The 17,156-nt window shown below is 58.0% G+C and overlaps 3 protein-coding genes across 3 annotated transcripts in view; 2 read left to right on the forward strand and 1 right to left on the reverse strand.

The window, feature by feature from the left end:
* Fam166a (family with sequence similarity 166, member A) overlaps window positions 1-1,749 on the reverse strand; it is a 6,621-nt gene extending 4,872 nt beyond the window's left edge. Inside the window, exon 1 of the mRNA XM_005408608.2 lies at window positions 1,704-1,749. The gene's annotated coding sequence lies outside the window, so the exon portion shown is untranslated. The remainder of the gene's footprint in view (window positions 1-1,703) is intronic.
* Window position 1,750: 1 nt separating this feature from the next.
* LOC102012464 (chromosome unknown open reading frame, human C9orf173) lies at window positions 1,751-3,472 on the forward strand. Its single transcript, XM_005408611.2, has 6 exons — window positions 1,751-1,931; window positions 2,010-2,149; window positions 2,244-2,375; window positions 2,445-2,533; window positions 2,733-2,994; window positions 3,096-3,472. Exons 1-6 carry the CDS (start codon window positions 1,840-1,842, stop codon window positions 3,227-3,229), a joined length of 849 nt encoding a protein of 282 aa, XP_005408668.1. The 5' UTR covers window positions 1,751-1,839; the 3' UTR covers window positions 3,230-3,472.
* A 607-nt stretch (window positions 3,473-4,079) lies between these two features.
* On the forward strand, window positions 4,080-16,908 carry Nelfb (negative elongation factor complex member B). Its single transcript, XM_005408612.2, has 15 exons — window positions 4,080-4,202; window positions 5,024-5,087; window positions 5,222-5,544; window positions 5,782-5,945; window positions 6,121-6,220; window positions 6,625-6,855; window positions 10,033-10,218; window positions 10,928-11,040; window positions 12,386-12,488; window positions 12,632-12,727; window positions 13,002-13,144; window positions 13,229-13,335; window positions 15,648-15,789; window positions 15,993-16,101; window positions 16,223-16,908. Exons 1-15 carry the CDS (start codon window positions 4,080-4,082, stop codon window positions 16,367-16,369), a joined length of 2,151 nt encoding a protein of 716 aa, XP_005408669.2. The 3' UTR covers window positions 16,370-16,908.
* Window positions 16,909-17,156: the final 248 nt, after the last annotated feature.

A 17,156-nucleotide genomic window follows, 5' to 3' on the forward strand; every position in this document is an offset into this window, starting at 1 on the left:
AAAAAGCAAAAAAAGCCAGGCCTGGTTGCGCATGCTTCTGATCCCAGAACTCTGGAGGCTGAGGCAGGAGGATTATTGCAAGTTCAAGACCAGTATGGGCTACAAAGTGAGCTCAAGGGCAGCCTGAACTGCATAGTGAGAACTTGTCTCAAAAAAAAAAAAGCATAATATAAATGTCCTAAGGGGGAAAAAAAAAACAGCCACTAAGTGCATAAAGGTAAGGTTGAAAGTGGACCAAATAAAGACTGAGCAAATGGCCAGACTGGCCGGAGCCACCGTTGGAAGCACAGTATTCCCTTGGGAACCAGGTCCACACAGGACACTGCCTCTGCCTAGGACTAGTCTTCAGGATACCTGGCAGGGACCACATGCAGTGTTCGCTATGGGGACTGGACAAGGACACATCCCACAGCAGTTACATTTGCAGCCACTGCCAATTAAGCTCAAGGTCCTGTGGGACTCAGGGCGCCCTCCCCAAATCAAAGGCATTTTCACCCCTCCATGCCCAGCAGCAGTGCTGCTGGAAAAGAGGGCTCCAGAGAGGAAGAATAGGGTGGGTGATGGAGACCACGAGGAGGCGGCTCTGAGCTGGACTTAAATTAACCAATTGGCTTCTATGCTCACTTGTTTTTTTTTTTTTTGCTCAGGCTCACTTGTGAGTCTGTCCAAGGCCTGGGCCCCTTGTCTGGTGATGGGTGTCAGACTCATAGTAAATGAACCTCTGAGTCACTGGTCCCGGCTGAGGCCTGTGGTGGTGAGTGAGGCCATGAAGCCTCAAAGGACAAGACAAGGCCACAGCCAAGGACACCTGGCTCCAACCCCAACTAGGTAAAGACTAGCCGCAGGCCTCTCCCTCGGGGTGGAGACCCTCCTGGAGATTACACTGCTCTCCTGAACACAGTGTCTTCTTGGAGACGCCCTTGAGTGGGTCCACCTTTCTTCAGCATTCCCTTCGTTTGAATAAATACGGGCGCCCAGAGAAGATCTGTGTCTCAGCCCCTAGAGAAACTCGAATTCCGTTACAGGGTTTGGTCCTCCTGGAGCCCTGAAATCACACCACTTGACTCATTTATTTAGCCTTCGCCATCCACTCGTTTGGGAGATTGCAGGCTGATCAGCTGGCAATAACTAAGGGTGACAGGAACGCGTTAGTGGAGGAGGCTCTGTGACTGGGAGCGCTGGGGCCCAGGACAGCCACGCAGTCAGTGCCACAGCCCACTCTGTGAGAGCCTGTGCCCAGATGGGCTCTTGCTGCCTCCAGCTTGTCACTCCTGTGTCGCTCAGCTGGGCAGCCCAGTTCATCCGCTGTGCCCTCTGCAGTCCTTCTGGCCTCCTGCCCTAGACAGGACAGGCCCTCACACCCCACCCTGGGGGTCGGGCCAGTTCCAGAGCCAGGGCTGCCCTGCTCTGCTTTCCCATGCCTGGGTTTCCTGCTGGGCAGCTGCTCCAGCTCCTCTTCCAGGCAGCCTTCCTGGTCCCCTCTTACTTCCTCTCCCCCATGGGGCATCCTGCAGTGCTTGGAAAATATGGGGTCCTGCTCCCCTGTCCACCCACCCACCCTCAGCCAGCACCTCAGACCTCCCAAGGCCTGCTAGTGTGGAGCCCAGGGTACCCAGAGGACAGAAGAGAGGGCGGGGATGAGGAAGGAGGCTGGACCAGGCATCACGGGCCGGTTAAGGGTGCTGTTGACTCAGGTGACCCACCAGGCAGGCTGGGGGAGTTCCTGTGGAGCTGGACAGTGCTCCTTCCCTAGGGAGCTCTTGGCAACCAAGAGGGTGACCTGCCAGTGAGGTCATAGAGCCCCAAAGTGGCCTCGGGGAAGACAGCCCAACCCTGGGTATGAACTTTGACCAGAAGGCTGTGAAATTCCTGGCCAACTTTTATATCAATGGGGGCAAACACTGGACGCATGGCCCCCTGAGACAGAAAAGGTAACTTCAGGAGGCATGGGGGGTGGGGTCGGCACTGGCCCAGCAAGGTGGATGTGTGGACACCCTGTCTTTCTGTAGGCCCGAGGAGGCCCTGTTGTCCTGGGGCGCGGGTGAGATGCGGCCCACCAGCAGGAAGGGGACCCCCGTCGGTGGGAGGTCAGGTGTGGGCTCCCCCCAGGAATGCCCGCCCACCTGTACCCGGACCCAGCGAGGGCTGCGTGAGTGAGGGTCCTGGCTGCACCCTTAGCCGTGTGGGAGGAGGTGGGGGGCAGCCTGGGGGCGCTGGACCCACAGCTCTACCGCCCACTCCAGTGCTGGACCAGCGACCCCCGCTCCTGGCCGACCCCGCCGTGCCTGGCCCTGCCGAGTACTCTCCCAGCACCTTCGTTCGGGAGAGCTCCCCGCACCCCCACTACAGCATCGGCCGCAGGCACCCAGGCCCAGGTGCGTCCCTGCCTCATCCGGAAGGGCTCTCTTGGGGGGGGGGGTTCCACTGACACCCCTGACCCGCAGATGGCGGCGGCCGCAGGGCGTGGCACAGCGCGTGGCTGCAGAGCGAGAGCCCCTTCACGCTGAAGGTGGACTTCAAGAGCGAGCGCCAGGTTGGGGAGGAGAAGCTGGGGAGCGGAGGGGCCCAGTCTGGGCCGCAAGGGGAGGGCCCTGGGGTGTGGTGTACAGCGAGGGGGCCCAGGGGTACGCAGGGTGAGGCGGGGTGGGGAGACAGGCGGTGGGCTGGGGGGCCAAGTAGGCAGGGCCGGGGCGTGCAGGCCGGAGCCCCTGTAGCCCTGCCTCCGCCCGCAGTGGCCGTCGCCCGCAGACCACGTGCCGTCCAGCCTTCCCACCGGCCCTGCTTTTAGCTTCGCTGGCCGCAAGCGCCCAGGTCGGCCCCGTGTCCGGAGCCCCCGCGCGCGCTCCCTGCTGCAGGGTCCCCCGCGGACCCCCGGCGAGCAGCCCCCAGGCCCCTTCGCCTACGACGTCCGCGCCGGGTTCCGCCTGCAGCGCCAGCGCCCGCCCGCCTTCTCCATGAGCCGCTCACCCGCCTTCGCTGCCTGGCTGCGGGCCTGTAAGGAGGGCGGGGTCGGCGGGCTGTGCGCACGGGTGGGGCGGGGTTGGTGCGGGCCGGGCGGCTGGCGCCCTTGAGCTCCCAGCTCCCTCTCTCTGCAGCCTGCACACCCGGTCCGGCCGCCTACCACGTGGAGGACTCCTACGAAGCGCGCTTCCCCTCCGCGCCCAGGGTGGTCATTCAGGGCGCGCGCAGGCCCAAGCGCCACGACACGGGCCCCTTCTGCGCGCTCTAGGGCCCGCCCTGCTGATCGCCGAGTGGATCCCTGGTTTCCCTGGGGCTCTCCCAGGCCGCCCTCTGGACCCTCACCCATCCACCCCCTGGGAATGCTGCTGTGGACAGGCAAGGAGAGCCCAGCCCAGGGTCCTCACCTGCCCACCCCTTGCTCTACCGAGATGCAGTCGGTTCTTGAACTCCGTGTGTGCCTGGCTGCTGTCCCCTGCCCAGTGGGCTGTGCTGAAGATGTGGCTGCTGCTTCCCTGTCGTTTCTCGTTTTCCTCACCTGGGTTTCCACTTGGCTGACCTGCAGGGAGTGCTTTCCTCTAGGGGTCCTGGCCTGGGACAAGGGAGGCTGTGGGAGACACTTCTTCCTGGCCATGCTACCCCAGGGGACTGGGCCGGCTGCCCATCTACTTGAGGGTCATGCTGCTTGCAGGGCCCAGGACCTAATGCTCGGGTCAGGTGCTGCTGGCATGAGGGTCAGGGCAGAGCTGGCCTGCCCAGCCACCAGGGAGGGCCCAGAGGACCAGCTTGCCAAGGACAGACCACGTTTCCTGGGGCCTTGACCTGTACATCCAGCTTGGGCCCTGAGGATCCTGGCCAAGGTTGTGCAGGCCAAGTCACAGCCAGGGGACACCCTGTGCCTTCACGAATCAGGCCCCTAACCTGTCTGGAGCAGCAGCCTGGCTGTAGGTCCCTTCATCACCACTGCCCTCCTACCCAGGGCCACGCTGCAAGGCACCTTATCTGCACTTGTGAGCCCCCAACTCCTCCACAGCTCGGCTCTGCAGAGGTCCTGGCCAAGCTGCCAATGGGTGCCAGCACCTGTGTCCTCCATGACCGCCCCCAACTGAGTTCAAACTCCCATGCCCTGGGGACCTGGGCTGATAAGCTTGTCTGGCAGCAGTGGTGATGCACCTCTGGGACCCCTGGCTCTGGGCACTTGGCCTCAGGTGGAACAGGAGTCCGAGTTATTGCTGTACCACCAGGTACCCTGGGTATCCAAAGCTGGGCTGAGGAGGGAGTGCTTCCTGGAGGAGGTGTGCAGGGAGCACTTTCAAGGATGAGGGGGAGTTTACTGGGCAGCAAGAGAAGGAACTTCTAGCAGAGCAAACTCTAGTAGCAAGGGGACAAGGAAAGGGAGAGGTGTGGTGGTTGATACGGCCGATCCTGAGGAGGACACAGGAGGTTTGCACACTGGGTCCAGCGCCTGCACTCAGGAACAGGACCCAGCTTCCTGTCCTGCAAAGGGCAGGGGTGCAGTGAAGCCTGGACCTGGCTCAAGGAGGACCACACAGGTTAGCCTGATGGTGAGAGCCTAAAACCTCTGTGAGGAGGCCCATGGCTGTGTTCCCAAAGGCCAGATCTGCTAGGTGCCCAGGTGTTCCTGGAAGCATTGTTGTTTTTTTTTTTTTTCCAGCTAAGGTCTGATTCTGTAGTTCAGGCTGGCCTTGAACTCTTGGGGATCCTCTTGCCTCAGCCTCCAGAGTGCTGGGATTACAGGCGTGCACCACCAGGAACAGCTGAAGGCACATTAGACTTTAGTTTGCTGCAAGCCTAGGGCATGAGCTTTTTCGGTTCAACTGGAGGAAGTCAAGTTCCAGGAAGCATTAAGGTCACGCAGTGTCCCACACCTGTGCCTAGCACCTGGCGGGACCCAGGTGCAGGGAACTTGTTGGGCTGCGACGCGCCTCCTTGCGTAGCAAAAATATTCCCAATGTCTGGAGGCTGTTGTGAAAGCAGTCGGATTCATGATTCCAAAAATAAAGAGAATTCACTAGGATAAGATGTCAGTTTTCAAATCCCTAAGGCAGCGTGGGCTCTGCGTCCCTTCCCGCGAGACCTGACCAGGCCCCAAGCAGCGGACCTGCGAGGTGGGCGGGACCGCGCCGACGGCCCGAGCGTCGCTTGGGCACCGCCTTTCACGCGGTGTTGCTCTGCCGGTTCCGGGTAGAGCGCCGCAGCCCGGAACCTGTGCGCCCCGGCGGTGGCGTTTCAGGGGAGTGAGTTGGCAGGAGGACCCCGGCTCGTGCGGGGCGGAAGTGGGCGGTGCGGGGCCGTGTGGAGCCGCACTGCGGGCGCGACCTCGCCGAGCTGGAGGCTGCAGGGGAGCGGGGCTCGGGCGGTCCCCGAGGTCCGGGGGAGCGGGCTTCAGGAGTGTCCGCGGCGGCGCCCGGGGAGCGGAGCGGCGATGGTGCGCCTAGCCAGGCGGCTGCCGGGGCCTCGGCCATGTTCGCCGGGCTGCAGGACCTGGGTGTGGCCAACGGCGAGGACCTGAAGGAGACCCTGACCAACTGCACCGAGCCGCTCAAGGCCATCGAGCAATTCCAGGTGGGTCCGCGGCTGCTTGTCTGCCGCTGTGGGGAGGTGCTGGGACGTTCCACCCAGGCGCCCACTGCCGGACTCGGGGTGCATTCTGAAGTTCCCAGTTGCTTCCGGCGCCGCTGGGACATCCGTGGACTTGCCGCTCTGTATTCGGGGCTCCCTGGGAGCCCAGGCAGATATGGGCACCTGCGGCTGAGCTTTGTCTCAGCAGAACCCACCCGCACTGGGCCTCTGCTTTCTCAGACGGAGAATGGCGTGCTGCTGCCCTCCCTGCAGTCGGCTCTGCCCTTCTTGGACCTGCATGGGACCCCACGCCTGGAGTTCCACCAGTCGGTGTTCGATGAGCTGCGGGACAAGTTGCTGGAGCGAGTGTCGGCCATTGCTTCGGAGGGGAAGGCAGAGGAGAGGTAAGTCTCATTCTGCGAGAGGTGGTGGTGGGGGCGTTGTGTTGCCGCTTCTCGGCCTTGGGATTGCCCCCGCAGCGTTTAAGGTCGTGGAGGTGACCCAGGACGGTGTGTGAGGCCTCCTCCCAGGGTGTCCTGCCTGTGGAGTCCCTTCTTTCAGTTGAACAAATCTTTCCAGGTACAAGAAGCTGGAAGACTTGCTGGAGAAGAGCTTTTCCCTGGTCAAGATGCCCTCCCTGCAACCAGTGGTGATGTGCGTCATGAAACATCTGCCAAAGGTGTGAGCCCTGGGGCTCACCCGGGAGGCCAGGACGCCTGTGGCCTGCCGCAGTTTGGCCAGCCTGCCTGCTTGTCTGTCCAGTTGCCTCTGGTTGGTCGAAGTCAGCCTGTACTGGTCCAGGCAGCTGCTTAGCTCAGGGGAGATTTGATGCGCTGCCTGCCCCAGTGCTGTTCCCTGGGACTTCCTGTGCCGCTCCTCCCAGGCAAGCCTGGGAGATAGACACCTGAGACTTGCTGGGGTGTGGGGCCAATTCTGGGAGAGCTATGAGTATTAAAGCACGTCTGTGCCCACCGGGGCCTGGCATCTGTACTGGTGCACCCTTGGGTGGGCGAGGCTTTCCCAGCTGAGGGCCTTGGCCTGTCCTTGAGGGAGGCCAAGGAGGCTGCTGTGGTGGTTGCGCAGGTTCCTGAGAAGAAGCTGAAGCTGGTGATGGCTGACAAGGAGCTGTATCGCGCCTGTGCGGTGGAGGTGAAGCGGCAGATCTGGCAGGACAACCAGGCGCTCTTTGGAGATGAGGTTTCCCCCCTGCTGAAGCAGTACATACTGGAGAAGGAGAACGCACTCTTCAGCACGGAGCTCTCGGTCCTGCACAACTTCTTCAGTCCTTCCCCCAAGACCAGGCGCCAGGGTGAGGTAAGGGGGCCGAGGGCGCCCAAGGCAGAGCACTTGGAGGCTGCTAGGCTGGCCCCTTTCTGGGCGGCCTCCTGCCCTGCAAGTATGGGAGTTGTTCTCTTGGACTGTGGGCTCCTGTGTGTGGCTACACAGCTTGGTTGCTTCCCAGTTGTGTATGTTGGTTTTTAGTGAAGTGATAGATGAACAAGGTTAAAATCTACGGACAGGCCTTTAGTGTAAAATGACAGCTGCATCCTGTTTCAGAAAGCAAGCTGGTACTGTCAGATCTAAGTAATTCGTTAACATGGTTGTGGTTGAATTCTTCATTTTTTTTGTGCTTTAGAACACAGCGAATGAAAGTTTCCACCTATTACTAATGGTGTTAAGCTCAACTTTTTAGTAATTGATTTTTTTTATATTGAGATTTCCTAATTAGCTGACTTCATTTCTTTTTTTTTTTTTTTGTGAGGCAAGGTCTTGCTGTGTAGCCCAGGCTGGCCTTGGATTTGCAGCAATCCTCCTGCCTCAGCCTTTCAAGTGCTGGATCATAGGCTTGTACCACCACTCCTGACCTAATTAGCTAACTTTGGTACCATCTAGTGAAAGGAAAAAGTGAGGTATGTAAGTCATTCAAAGTTTCCTGGGATCCACCTTGAGGGAAAAAAGAGTAGATGAGCTGGGTATGGTGGTACACACCTGTGATCCCAGCTACTCAGCAAGCTGAGGCAGGAGGATTGCAAGTTTGAGTCTAGCCTAGGCAAGTTAGTGGGACCTTGTCTCAGTGTAAAAAGTATAAAAAGGGCTACAGATGTAGCTCTGTAGGAAGGTGTGAAGGCCTTGGATTTAATCTCTAATACTGGAAAAAAAAAAGAGTAGATGAGATCTATTTTAATACCTTTAATAGGTGAAAGAGGGTGTCTTTCGATGTATAATTTGTGTGAATGATTTATTGAGCCGTATTGCTTTTCTTTGAAAGGTGACTAAGTTTGCAGTGTGGTGAGTCTTCCATGCTTACAGCATGTATGGATGCCACATCGCCAATGCCAAAGAGCCACATGTAGCTGGTGGCTCCATCTGGGCTCTGGGCTGTGGGGGCTGGGGGGAGCAGATCGGCTCATGCCACAGCGTAGGGGAGTGGTGCACATCCTGCCCGTCCCTTCCCAGTGCCACTTACTCTGGTTTCAATTCTCTGGTCCCATCTCACTCATCGTGCAGACTGGGTGCTTGCGCCTCTGTGAGCTTTGGGGTTCCTGTGACCCCAGCCTTTCTCTGTCTGTCTTTCCTGATGAGCTGATTTTGTCTGTGAGACTCGCTTGTCCTGCCTTGTTGTAGGATGAGGTTTCTCTAAAAAGTTGTATTTATACACACAAACAGCAAAATGTGCAGAAGAGCAGAAAATCACCTCCCTCCAACTCTCCTGCCCGCCCCCCGAGCTGTACCCATGCTCCGCACGTTGCGGGCTATCACTGCAGCCTGACTTGCGACCCTTCTGGGTGGGGCTGCCTCTCCGTCACATCTCATTGCTGGCGTGGCTGGAGTGCGGTGTCCCTGGTGTCTGATGCGGTGGACATCTTGCCCTCCCTGCTAGGCTGGATGGGCTGCCATGTTTCCATGTTTGTGCTGTTTGCCATGTTTGTGCTGTTTGTCTGGACAGTAGGGGCACTGGGGAGTTTTCCTGAGGTTTTCAGCTGTCCTGGGTGCTGTGTCCTGGCCCTTTCTCAGCTTTCCCAGCTCCATACCCTTCCCGGACTTCCTGCCTTGAAGTGCCAGGCCTTGCTGCGTCTGCTCTTTGCCCATGTCTTGTGTTAACTGTATCTTGTGTGTCTCCTAGCTTGTTCTGTGTTTTTTTTTTTTGTTTTTTTTTTTGTTTTGTTGTTAATTTTTTGAGGCCTTAGATTAGAACCCTGGGCCTCAAATACGCTAGACAAAGGCTCTCCTGCTCAGTATATCTGCACTCTTCCCATCCCCAGCTTACTTTTCTTGGGCTCATTCTTGTTTAGTTGGGGAACATCCTTTCTGTTGTTGTTTTTTTTTGGTTTTTTGGGACCTGGGGATGGAACCCAGGGTGTCAGTTGTGCTGGGCAACTGTTCTACTGCTGAGCTATACCCCAGCCCCTCAGAAACACTGATGAAAGCTTTCAGAGTTCAGACACACTTGCTGTTTATTTTGCTCAGACTTTACTTAGCTGGTGGACTTAGACTTGAAGTATTGAAGGATTTTCTCAATGTTCTCTGGTGCACATTTCTGAAGACAGCTCTGAGGGGCTGTGAATTCCTGGGCTTTGTCCACAGTGTAATTTTCTATGTCTGGAAGCTTTGTTTTTCTTTTTTTCCAGTACCAGGAATTGAACTCATGACCTTGTGCTTGCCGGGCAGGGGCTGTGCCACTGAGCTAAATCCCCAGCCCCAATGTCTGGAAGCTTTGCAGTATGTCCTCAGTGCTCCATGATACTGCAGTGCTGTGGTAGGGGGGAGGGAGGCAGGCCAACACCTGCCCGTGGTCTGTGTGTAGGGGGCAGCTGGGTGGGTCCCTGGTTTCTGTCCCTCTTTGTCCTGTGATCAGGAGCCTTGAACTGCCTCCTCCTTTTGCTTCATGTATGATGTGGTTAGGGCTGTGGTCCAGGTTGTCCACCGTCATTGTCGGAGGTACCCAATTCCCAGGTGGGTGGCTGGGAGCTCTGTGGGCCATGGGCACAGGTTGGTGTCACCTGCAGTGTCCCTGAGAGCAGACCTGAGTAGCGGGCACTGTGCAGGGGTCCTGAGGGTGACCACTGGACCAGGGACTTGGTAGCTGCTACCTGAGGGCAGCCTGTGCCTTGGGCTTTCTGTGACACCCACTACCTTGAGCTTGCCTCAAGCATCTCCTCACACCAGGGCCCGAGGCCAGCTAGCTGTGGCCAGTTAGTGGCCAAGGAAGCTTGTGTTGGCTGCGGCCTTGCGGCAGGTGCCTGTGAACCGGCCGAACTCTGGCCTGAGCCCCATGTCTGGTGGCTGTGCTGCCTGCAGTGAGGGTAGGAGAGCCCTGGTCAGTGATGCTTATGCTCTGGACGTGGGGGCGTCACTAGTATTGTGTCCCTAGGGGAGGTGATGGGGACACAAGCCCAGGGGACAGCTGTCTGGACGGGCAGGGCTGGGCCTGGGCTTGGGTCCCCATCACTGTCGTGTGGCTCCGTCGGGCTGCATGCACTGTTTCCCCAGGTGGTGCAGAAACTGACGCAGATGGTGGGAAAGAACGTGAAGCTGTATGACATGGTGCTGCAGTTCCTGCGCACGCTCTTCTTGCGGACCAGGAACGTGCACTACTGCACGCTGCGGGCAGAGCTGCTCATGTCTCTGCATGACCTCGACGTGGGCGACATCTGCACCGTGGACCCCTGCCACAAGGTGTGCGTGCCAAGCCCACCTCTTGAGCTCTGCTGTCTGTGCAGCAGCTGACCCCACTAGGGGTTCTCTGAGCCACCTTGGCCTTGCTGCACCCCGACTGGCCCCAACCCTCCCTCTGTCCTGGCCGGTGCAGGCCCTGTTCCAGCTCCCGTCCTCAGCTGCTGCAAGCACCAGGGTGCTCTGAGAAGGGGTGGCAGCGGCTCACATCCCACGCTGTCCCATGCCTTGCTGTCAGGCGGGCTGCAGTGCTCATGCATGGGCTGCGAGGAGATGGGTCTTCCTCCTGGTGCTGCCTTGACTTCGCAGCTTTTGCCCTGGGGAGGGCGCCCCTGCTTCCTGAGACCCCGCAGCCCCACAAAGGCTCAGAGGCACCTTCTGCCTGTACCATGTCTTCTGGACATGGGGGGACTGGCACTGGGTTTACTTGTCAGTGTGTGGTGGACAAGTGACAAGGCAGATGGTGACCTTGGCCTGACCCTGCCTGGTAGACCTCTGGGCCAGTGTGGCCCTTGGTGCTGCCATCTTCCTTTTCTCTCTGGGGTGCTCAGGGTCTGGGCCTGGGCTGGCTGGGGCTCTGGGGTGTGGCATGGCTGCCTTCATCTCTGCCACCCACTGGCCTGTGGCTGTCAGGGCTTCTGGGCACTGGAGTGAGTGGAGAGGGTGTCCTCGGGGGCCTAGACTTTGCCTGACTCTGTGCCTCTTGCTGCAGTTTACATGGTGCCTGGACGCCTGCATCCGAGAGCGGTTTGTGGACAGCAAGAGAGCCCGGGAGCTACAGGGATTTCTTGATGGAGTGAAGAAGGGGCAGGAGCAGGTCCTGGGGTGAGAATTGGCCCAGCCCTCAGGGCCGTATTCTGGGGTGCTCTGGGAGAGTGTGGTAGCAGAGGGACCCTATGACTGTGGAGTGTGGGGTCACAGCTCCTTGGTGTCCGCAGTGTAGGGAACCGGCTCTGAGCTGAGGGGTAGTCTAGGGACCCTGACCTGGCTCCTGGTGTGTGAACTCCCTGGGGTGTAGCCCTGCCAGGGCTCGGAGCCAGCATTATTAGAATCTGGGCCTGGTTTTCAGAACCAAAGCCTGACCATATGTATATGTAACTTCCTAACTCCAGTTGGAAAGATCTTTGAGTTGGTTAAGGATAAATTGTGATCCTTAAGCTTTTTGGTGACAGATATCTAGACATCAAATCTGCCTGCTCTATGGAGGAGGCTGCTTCCAGGGTCCATTCCTTGAGGCCTGGCAATGTCCATTCCCTAGTGCTTAGCTGCCCTTGAGCTGGGCATGCAGGGTGCTAATGGAGACCACTGTGAAGCAGCTCTGAGCAGGATTTACTATCAACCAATCGGCTTTTTTTTTTGTTTGTTTTCCGATACCAGGAATCGAACTCACGACCTTGCGCTTGCCAGGCAGGCGCTGTGCCTCTGAGCTAAATACCCAGCCTCCTACCAGTCGGCTTTTTATGTTTTTTTTTTTTTTTTTTGGTACCAGGAATTGAACTCATTACCTTGTGCTTGCCAGATAGGCACTTGTGCCACTGAGCTGTATCCCCAGCCCTGGGTTTTTATGTTTATGTGTGTTTGCCCAAGGCCTAGACCCCTTGTCCAGAGATGGGCAGTGCACTTATAGTAAGTGAACCTCTATGAGTCACTGGTCCCTGCTGAGGCCTATATTGGCCTGTGAAGTTGGGACGCCTCAAAGGACAAGGCCACAGGTGAGGACATTTGGTGCCAGTCCCACTTAACTAAAAGGAGACTGTAGCTGCAGACTACCCACTTCTATAGTGAAGGCCTTCATGGAGATAGCATAGTTCTCCTAAATTAACATAATGTATTACTTGGAGAAGTCCTTAACAACATTCCCAAGTCCTGCCCAGATTCCTGCATTTTCTTCAGTATCCCCTCCTTTCTTTGAAAACCTAATAAATACAGGCTACCCAGAGAAGTTCTTAGTCTAAAACCCTAGAATCTCAAATTTTGTGAGAGGGCTAGGATCCTCCCAGAGCCCTGAAATCATTGCATTTGTCTCATTTATTTAAGCCTTTGCCGTCCACTCATTTGGGAGATTGCAGGCCTGATCAGCCCACAATAACTGGGGATAATATTAATGCAATAGGGTTTAGTGACAGGGTGGGACAGGCTCCGCAGCTAATGCCAAGAGCTGTTCTTCCAGGGACCTGTCCATGATCCTTTGTGACCCCTTCGCCATTAACACACTGTCGCTGAGCACCATCAGGCATCTGCAGGAGCTGGTCAGTCAGGAGATGCTGCCCAGGGTGAGTACAGGCTGGGGGTACATGGGGGCTGGGATTGGGAGCCCTGGCGTCCATCCCAGGCACAGTGGATTCCCAGCTGCGTGGTACACAGGTCAGTGATGGCCCAGCCCCAGTGGGCTGTTGAGATCTCTGTTTCCCCACAGGACAGCCCTGACCTCCTGCTACTACTCAGGCTGCTGGCGCTGGGCCAGGGGGCGTGGGACCTGATTGACAGCCAGGTCTTCAAGGAGCCGAAGATGGTACAGATCCAAATCTGGGCTGCGCATACTCTGCTCCTTGAGGGGTGGCAAGGCAGGGCCCTCTGGTCCCACAGTGTCACCCTGGAGCCTGCCTTCTGGAAAACACCCCCTTGGGTATTTGGGGTGTCTCGGTAGACAGCCTGGACATATGATGGTGCCAGGTGGGGGCTCAGGGACACAGTCTGGGTAGGATCTCAGGCCAGAGTGTCTGGAGGGAGTGCGAGGGGGCGGCCCTGTGCAGGTGGGCACAGGCTCAGGGGCTTCCCAACCTCAGGAGGTGGAGCTCATCACCAAGTTCCTGCCGATGCTCATGTCCTTCGTGGTGGATGACTACACATTCAATGTGGACCAGAAGCTTCCAGCTGAGGAGAAAGCGCCCGTCATGTACCCCAACACACTTCCTGAAAGCTTTACCAAGTGGGGCCCGGGAGCCGCAGTGGGAGGGCCTGGGTTGGCACAGTGGGCAGGGCTCACCACGGCCTGCATTCCGTCCTGGCCCAGGTTTCTGCAGGAACAGCGCATGGCCTGCGAGGTAGGGCTGTACTACGTTCTGCACATCACCAAACAGAGGAACAAGAACGCGCTGCTGCGCCTGCTCCCCGGGCTGGGTGAGTGCGTTGTGGTGCAGGCCTCAGTGCCCTGGCCTGCCCTCCAGCTGTGGAGCTGTTTTTCCTGGGAGGCCTGGGTCTGCAGGTTCCAGGAGGAAGGGCCTGCTTTGCCTCTGTACGGCTGTCGCTTTGGGACTGTAGCACATGCAGGTGCTGGTGCCCAACCGGTAAAGGAGCGGGCTGTGGGTGCATGGAGGACTGAGAGAGCCATGGGTCGTAACGTCAAGCCAGGAAGAAGCAGAGGGGTCCCATGGACCCTGTCAGGGAGAGATGGCCTCGGGAACATCTGTGTCAGCAAGTGACAGGCCCTGGCTTCTGCTCCCTTGAGCCATCAGGGTTGTGCGTATGTCAGGCCAAGCACGTTGTGTCTGTTCTAGCTTTCTGTGTGGAGGAAGCCCTCTGTGGGTGTTAGTTTGTCCTTGGCCACCCTCCAGCTGCATTCCACATGCTCTCTGGCTCCTGGGGGCATGGGGACTTTAAGGGGTTGGGGCCTGCTTCCGCTTTGGGACCCAGGAGTGTGGTTAGACATGACCTTGATCTGCCTTGCTTTCTCTGTATTCGTTTGTTGCTTCCTGTCTTTCCTTGGCAGGCATCAGTGTCTCCAAACCTGTGGCTCCCTGGGTAGCAGGAGTCACTTCAGTCCTGCTCAGGAAGAGATTTTTTTTGTCTTTTTGAGGCAGGGTCTCGCTTTGTAGTTCAGGCTGGCCTTGAGCTTGCTTTGTAGCCTAGGCTGGTCTCAAGCTTGTAGTGATCTTCTTGCCTCAGCCTCCCAAGTGCTGGGATTACAGGCATGCGCCACCAGGCTGGGTTTTAAGAGCTTGTTTTTATGTTTGAGTGGATTCTACTAAGAATGGACGTAGATTTTCTGAATTTTCTTTAAATCCAGTTTTTTTTTTTTTTAAACGGGGAATCAAACTCAGGACCTTGCGCTTGCCAGGCAGGTGCTTTGCTACTGAGCTGTATCCCTGGCTTGAATTTTCTTTTATTTATAGTAAGTCCCTGAGCTATGAACAGGTTCTGTTCTGGGAGGATGTAGGTTGGATTTGTTCATAAGTCTGACAAAGTGAGTCTGACACACCTTTGACACAAATATACAATGCAAAGTATAAAAAACCAAACACACAATACACTGTGCGTGTGCAGTGTACAGTAAGCACTCAGCAGCAGCACAGCCGTGATGGTATCCGGCAGATACTTAGCTGCTTCCTCTACTTGTTCACATCTACAGATGTTCATAATTTGAGGTCTGTTTGTATCTGTGAAAGTTCACAACTCCAATGTTCATAAACTGTATTTGGGGTTTTGTAGGGTTTTTTTGTGTTTTTTTTTTTTTGAGTTTTGTTTGATTTCTGATCGTGGCACGCTGAGCAGATGGAAAGCTGGGAGCATACTGTGTGAGGTCCTCTGTGTGCCGGCCCCGGTCCGTGCAGTGTGTGACCTGGGAAGCTGACACTGCCACGTGGCCCTGAACAGTTTAGCAGGCACCCTGTGGAGGAAGGGGCTTCTCAGGACCCACCGCGGACCGTAGTCCCTCAGCAGCTGGCTGGTCCCTTCAGGGCAGGTGCTGGCCTGGCTGCTTCTCCTTGGCGGCCTCAGTGGCACTGTGGAGGTGGCGCACCAGCACTTGTGCGCTGCCTTCCCTCTGCCATGCTTCCTGCTGCTGGCTCAGTCTGGGGTGATTTGGAGTCAGTTGAGGGAATCGGCCGAGACTCAGGTAGTTGGCAGTAGCTCTGTAGGACCCTGGGGCTCCTGAAATGTCCAGCCATCCCAGTGTCAGGTGGCATCAGCAGGGTCTACCCTCAGGAAATTCTTGCAGGTGTTTCAGTAGCAGTGTCTGTGTTCACTGTCCCTGTCCCTTGTGAGGGGCACAGCTGTGGGGTCTTCCATCCCTTCCCCTTCCTGCAAACGACACCAGGTGTCACACGAGGCATGTAGTGCTCCTGGCAGACCTGCCTTGGTGGCTGTGGCCTCCCTGCCTGCCTGCCCGCGATTTGGAGATGTCCTCTGTCCTCATCAAGGGAACTGTCTGCACAGTGTTTGGAGAACTCCGCGCTGCCCCTGGCGCATTCTCCATTTCCCCAGTAACTGTGGCTTCTCTTTGTGTTCTGGCAGCTGCTGGACTCTACTCCGGCAGAGGTCCCATCTCTGCCTGCACCCTGGCTGTGTCTGTCTTGCTCTATTGAGGGTCCCAGGCCACCCACCCCCCTGCACACCTTGTGCACTCCCCAGGCCCTGGTCTGACCTCAGACACCGAGAGTCCTTGGGCCGGGAGTAGGGTGGGTGGTACCTGGCTGACCACTGTGTTGTTGCAGTGGAGACCTTCGGCGACCTGGCCTTCAGTGACATCTTCCTCCACCTGCTCACCGGGAGCCTGGCCCTCCTGGCTGATGAGTTTGCCCTGGAAGATTTCTGCAGCAGCCTCTTTGAAGGCTTTTTCCTTACTGCCTCACCCAGGTGGGCCGCAGGTGCTGGATGGCCCCACCTTCTGGACCTTGCAGCCTGGGGCTGCCCAGGCCCAGCTGGGAGAGGTGTGAGGGGCCTTGGCCCCATCTCCTGGGCAGTGGGAGGAGCCTGTAGGGGTCCTCACTGCAGGTGGGCTGGGCCTTGGGGAGATGGGGGTGTGTACCCCAACCCCAGCCCAGTGCGTCCTTTTCCAGGAAGGAGAACGTACAGCGGCATGTGCTGCGGCTGCTGCTCCACCTGCATGCCAGGGTGGCCCCATCCAAGCTGGAGGCCCTGCAGAAGGCCCTGGAGCCCACGGGCCAGGTTGGTGCCCCCACCCCTGCTGCCGCCTGTGAGCGCCGTGCAGTGCTGGCCTTGGCAGCATGCTCGCTGCCACCCATGACCTGCTCGTGTGTAATGTGGGGTGGCCTGGCTCTGCCCGTAGAGCGGAGAGGCTGTGAAGGAGCTCTACTCGCAGCTTGGGGAGAAGCTGGAGCAGCTGGACCACCGGAAGCCCAGCCCTGCGCCGGCCGCTGAGACACCTGCGCTGGAGCTGCCCCTCCCCAGCATGCCTGCCCCGGCTGGGCTGTAGGCTCAGGCTCCGCAGGGCTGCTCCTCGGGGACACAGCCCCAGCCAGCCAAGAAGGAGGCTCCCGGGCCAGTCAGCAGGGCTGGCCAAGGGCCCGACCCTGTGGGCAGGCGCCCCTCCTCTATGCCCTCTGCCCTCCCAGAGCTGGTCCTCACTTTCACTGCCCACCACAGCACCCATTTGCCAAACTGAGGCCCAGCACTCTGCAAGTTTCACAGCCCTTGCAGAGATGGGTGTGAGGGTTAGGGGGCTGGGAGAGCAGGGCTCCAGTGACCCCACACTTTGGGCACAGGCCCGAGGGTGGGCATTTGCTGCCAGAGCAGGGACTGCTGGCTGCAGTTGTAGGAGGGGCCACAGGGTAGCAGCCTTGTGTGCACTGTTTCCATACCTGTGGCCCCTCGGGCAGCACCCTGTCTGCAGTGCCCCACCTCCGTTTAGTCACTGACAGCTGCATGTTCAGCTGCAGTTTGACCCTGGGTGGGGGCAGTGAATGTGTGCAAGGAGGTCTCCATGTATGTAAATAAAGACATTTTGGTAAACTGTGAGTGTCTGTGCTGGCCTGGGGGTGGGGCAGCCAGTGGTGGCCTCTGCTGTTCTTGGCCTGGCTGAGGCGGCTTCCCGCCTCCATGTGCTGCTGGGCCCTGCATGGTGGCCCCAGCCCTGGGCAGCTGAGGGCCACAGGACCGGGACAGACCAGCCCTTTGCTCCTCATCTGGGGCCTGGCTGAGCAGTCTCCCTCCCTAATAGGACGCAGGGCCCAGGCCCAGTGCTGCGGTGTCAGAGCTAGCAG

Source organism: Chinchilla lanigera, unplaced genomic scaffold, assembly GCF_000276665.1.
Source record: "Chinchilla lanigera isolate Chin_1 unplaced genomic scaffold, ChiLan1.0 scaffold00112, whole genome shotgun sequence".
Classification (NCBI taxonomy): domain Eukaryota; kingdom Metazoa; phylum Chordata; class Mammalia; order Rodentia; family Chinchillidae; genus Chinchilla; species Chinchilla lanigera.

What these genes read in the sequence shown, in the direction of transcription:
- Nelfb (XM_005408612.2), top strand. Translation starts at nt 4,080, where the DNA reads ATGCCCTGGGGACCTGGGCTGATAAGCTTGTCTGGCAGCAGTGGTGAT. An exon ending in GTCAGGAGATGCTGCCCAGG is followed by an intron (nt 12,489 to 12,631) that starts GTGAGTACAGGC and finishes GTTTCCCCACAG; the next exon opens with GACAGCCCTGACCTCCTGCT. An exon ending in GCGCCTGCTCCCCGGGCTGG is followed by an intron (nt 13,336 to 15,647) that starts GTGAGTGCGTTG and finishes GTGTTGTTGCAG; the next exon opens with TGGAGACCTTCGGCGACCTG.
- LOC102012464 (XM_005408611.2), top strand. Translation starts at nt 1,840, where the DNA reads ATGAACTTTGACCAGAAGGCTGTGAAATTCCTGGCCAACTTTTATATC. An exon ending in CCGCAGGCACCCAGGCCCAG is followed by an intron (nt 2,376 to 2,444) that starts GTGCGTCCCTGC and finishes CCTGACCCGCAG; the next exon opens with ATGGCGGCGGCCGCAGGGCG. An exon ending in ACTTCAAGAGCGAGCGCCAG is followed by an intron (nt 2,534 to 2,732) that starts GTTGGGGAGGAG and finishes CTCCGCCCGCAG; the next exon opens with TGGCCGTCGCCCGCAGACCA.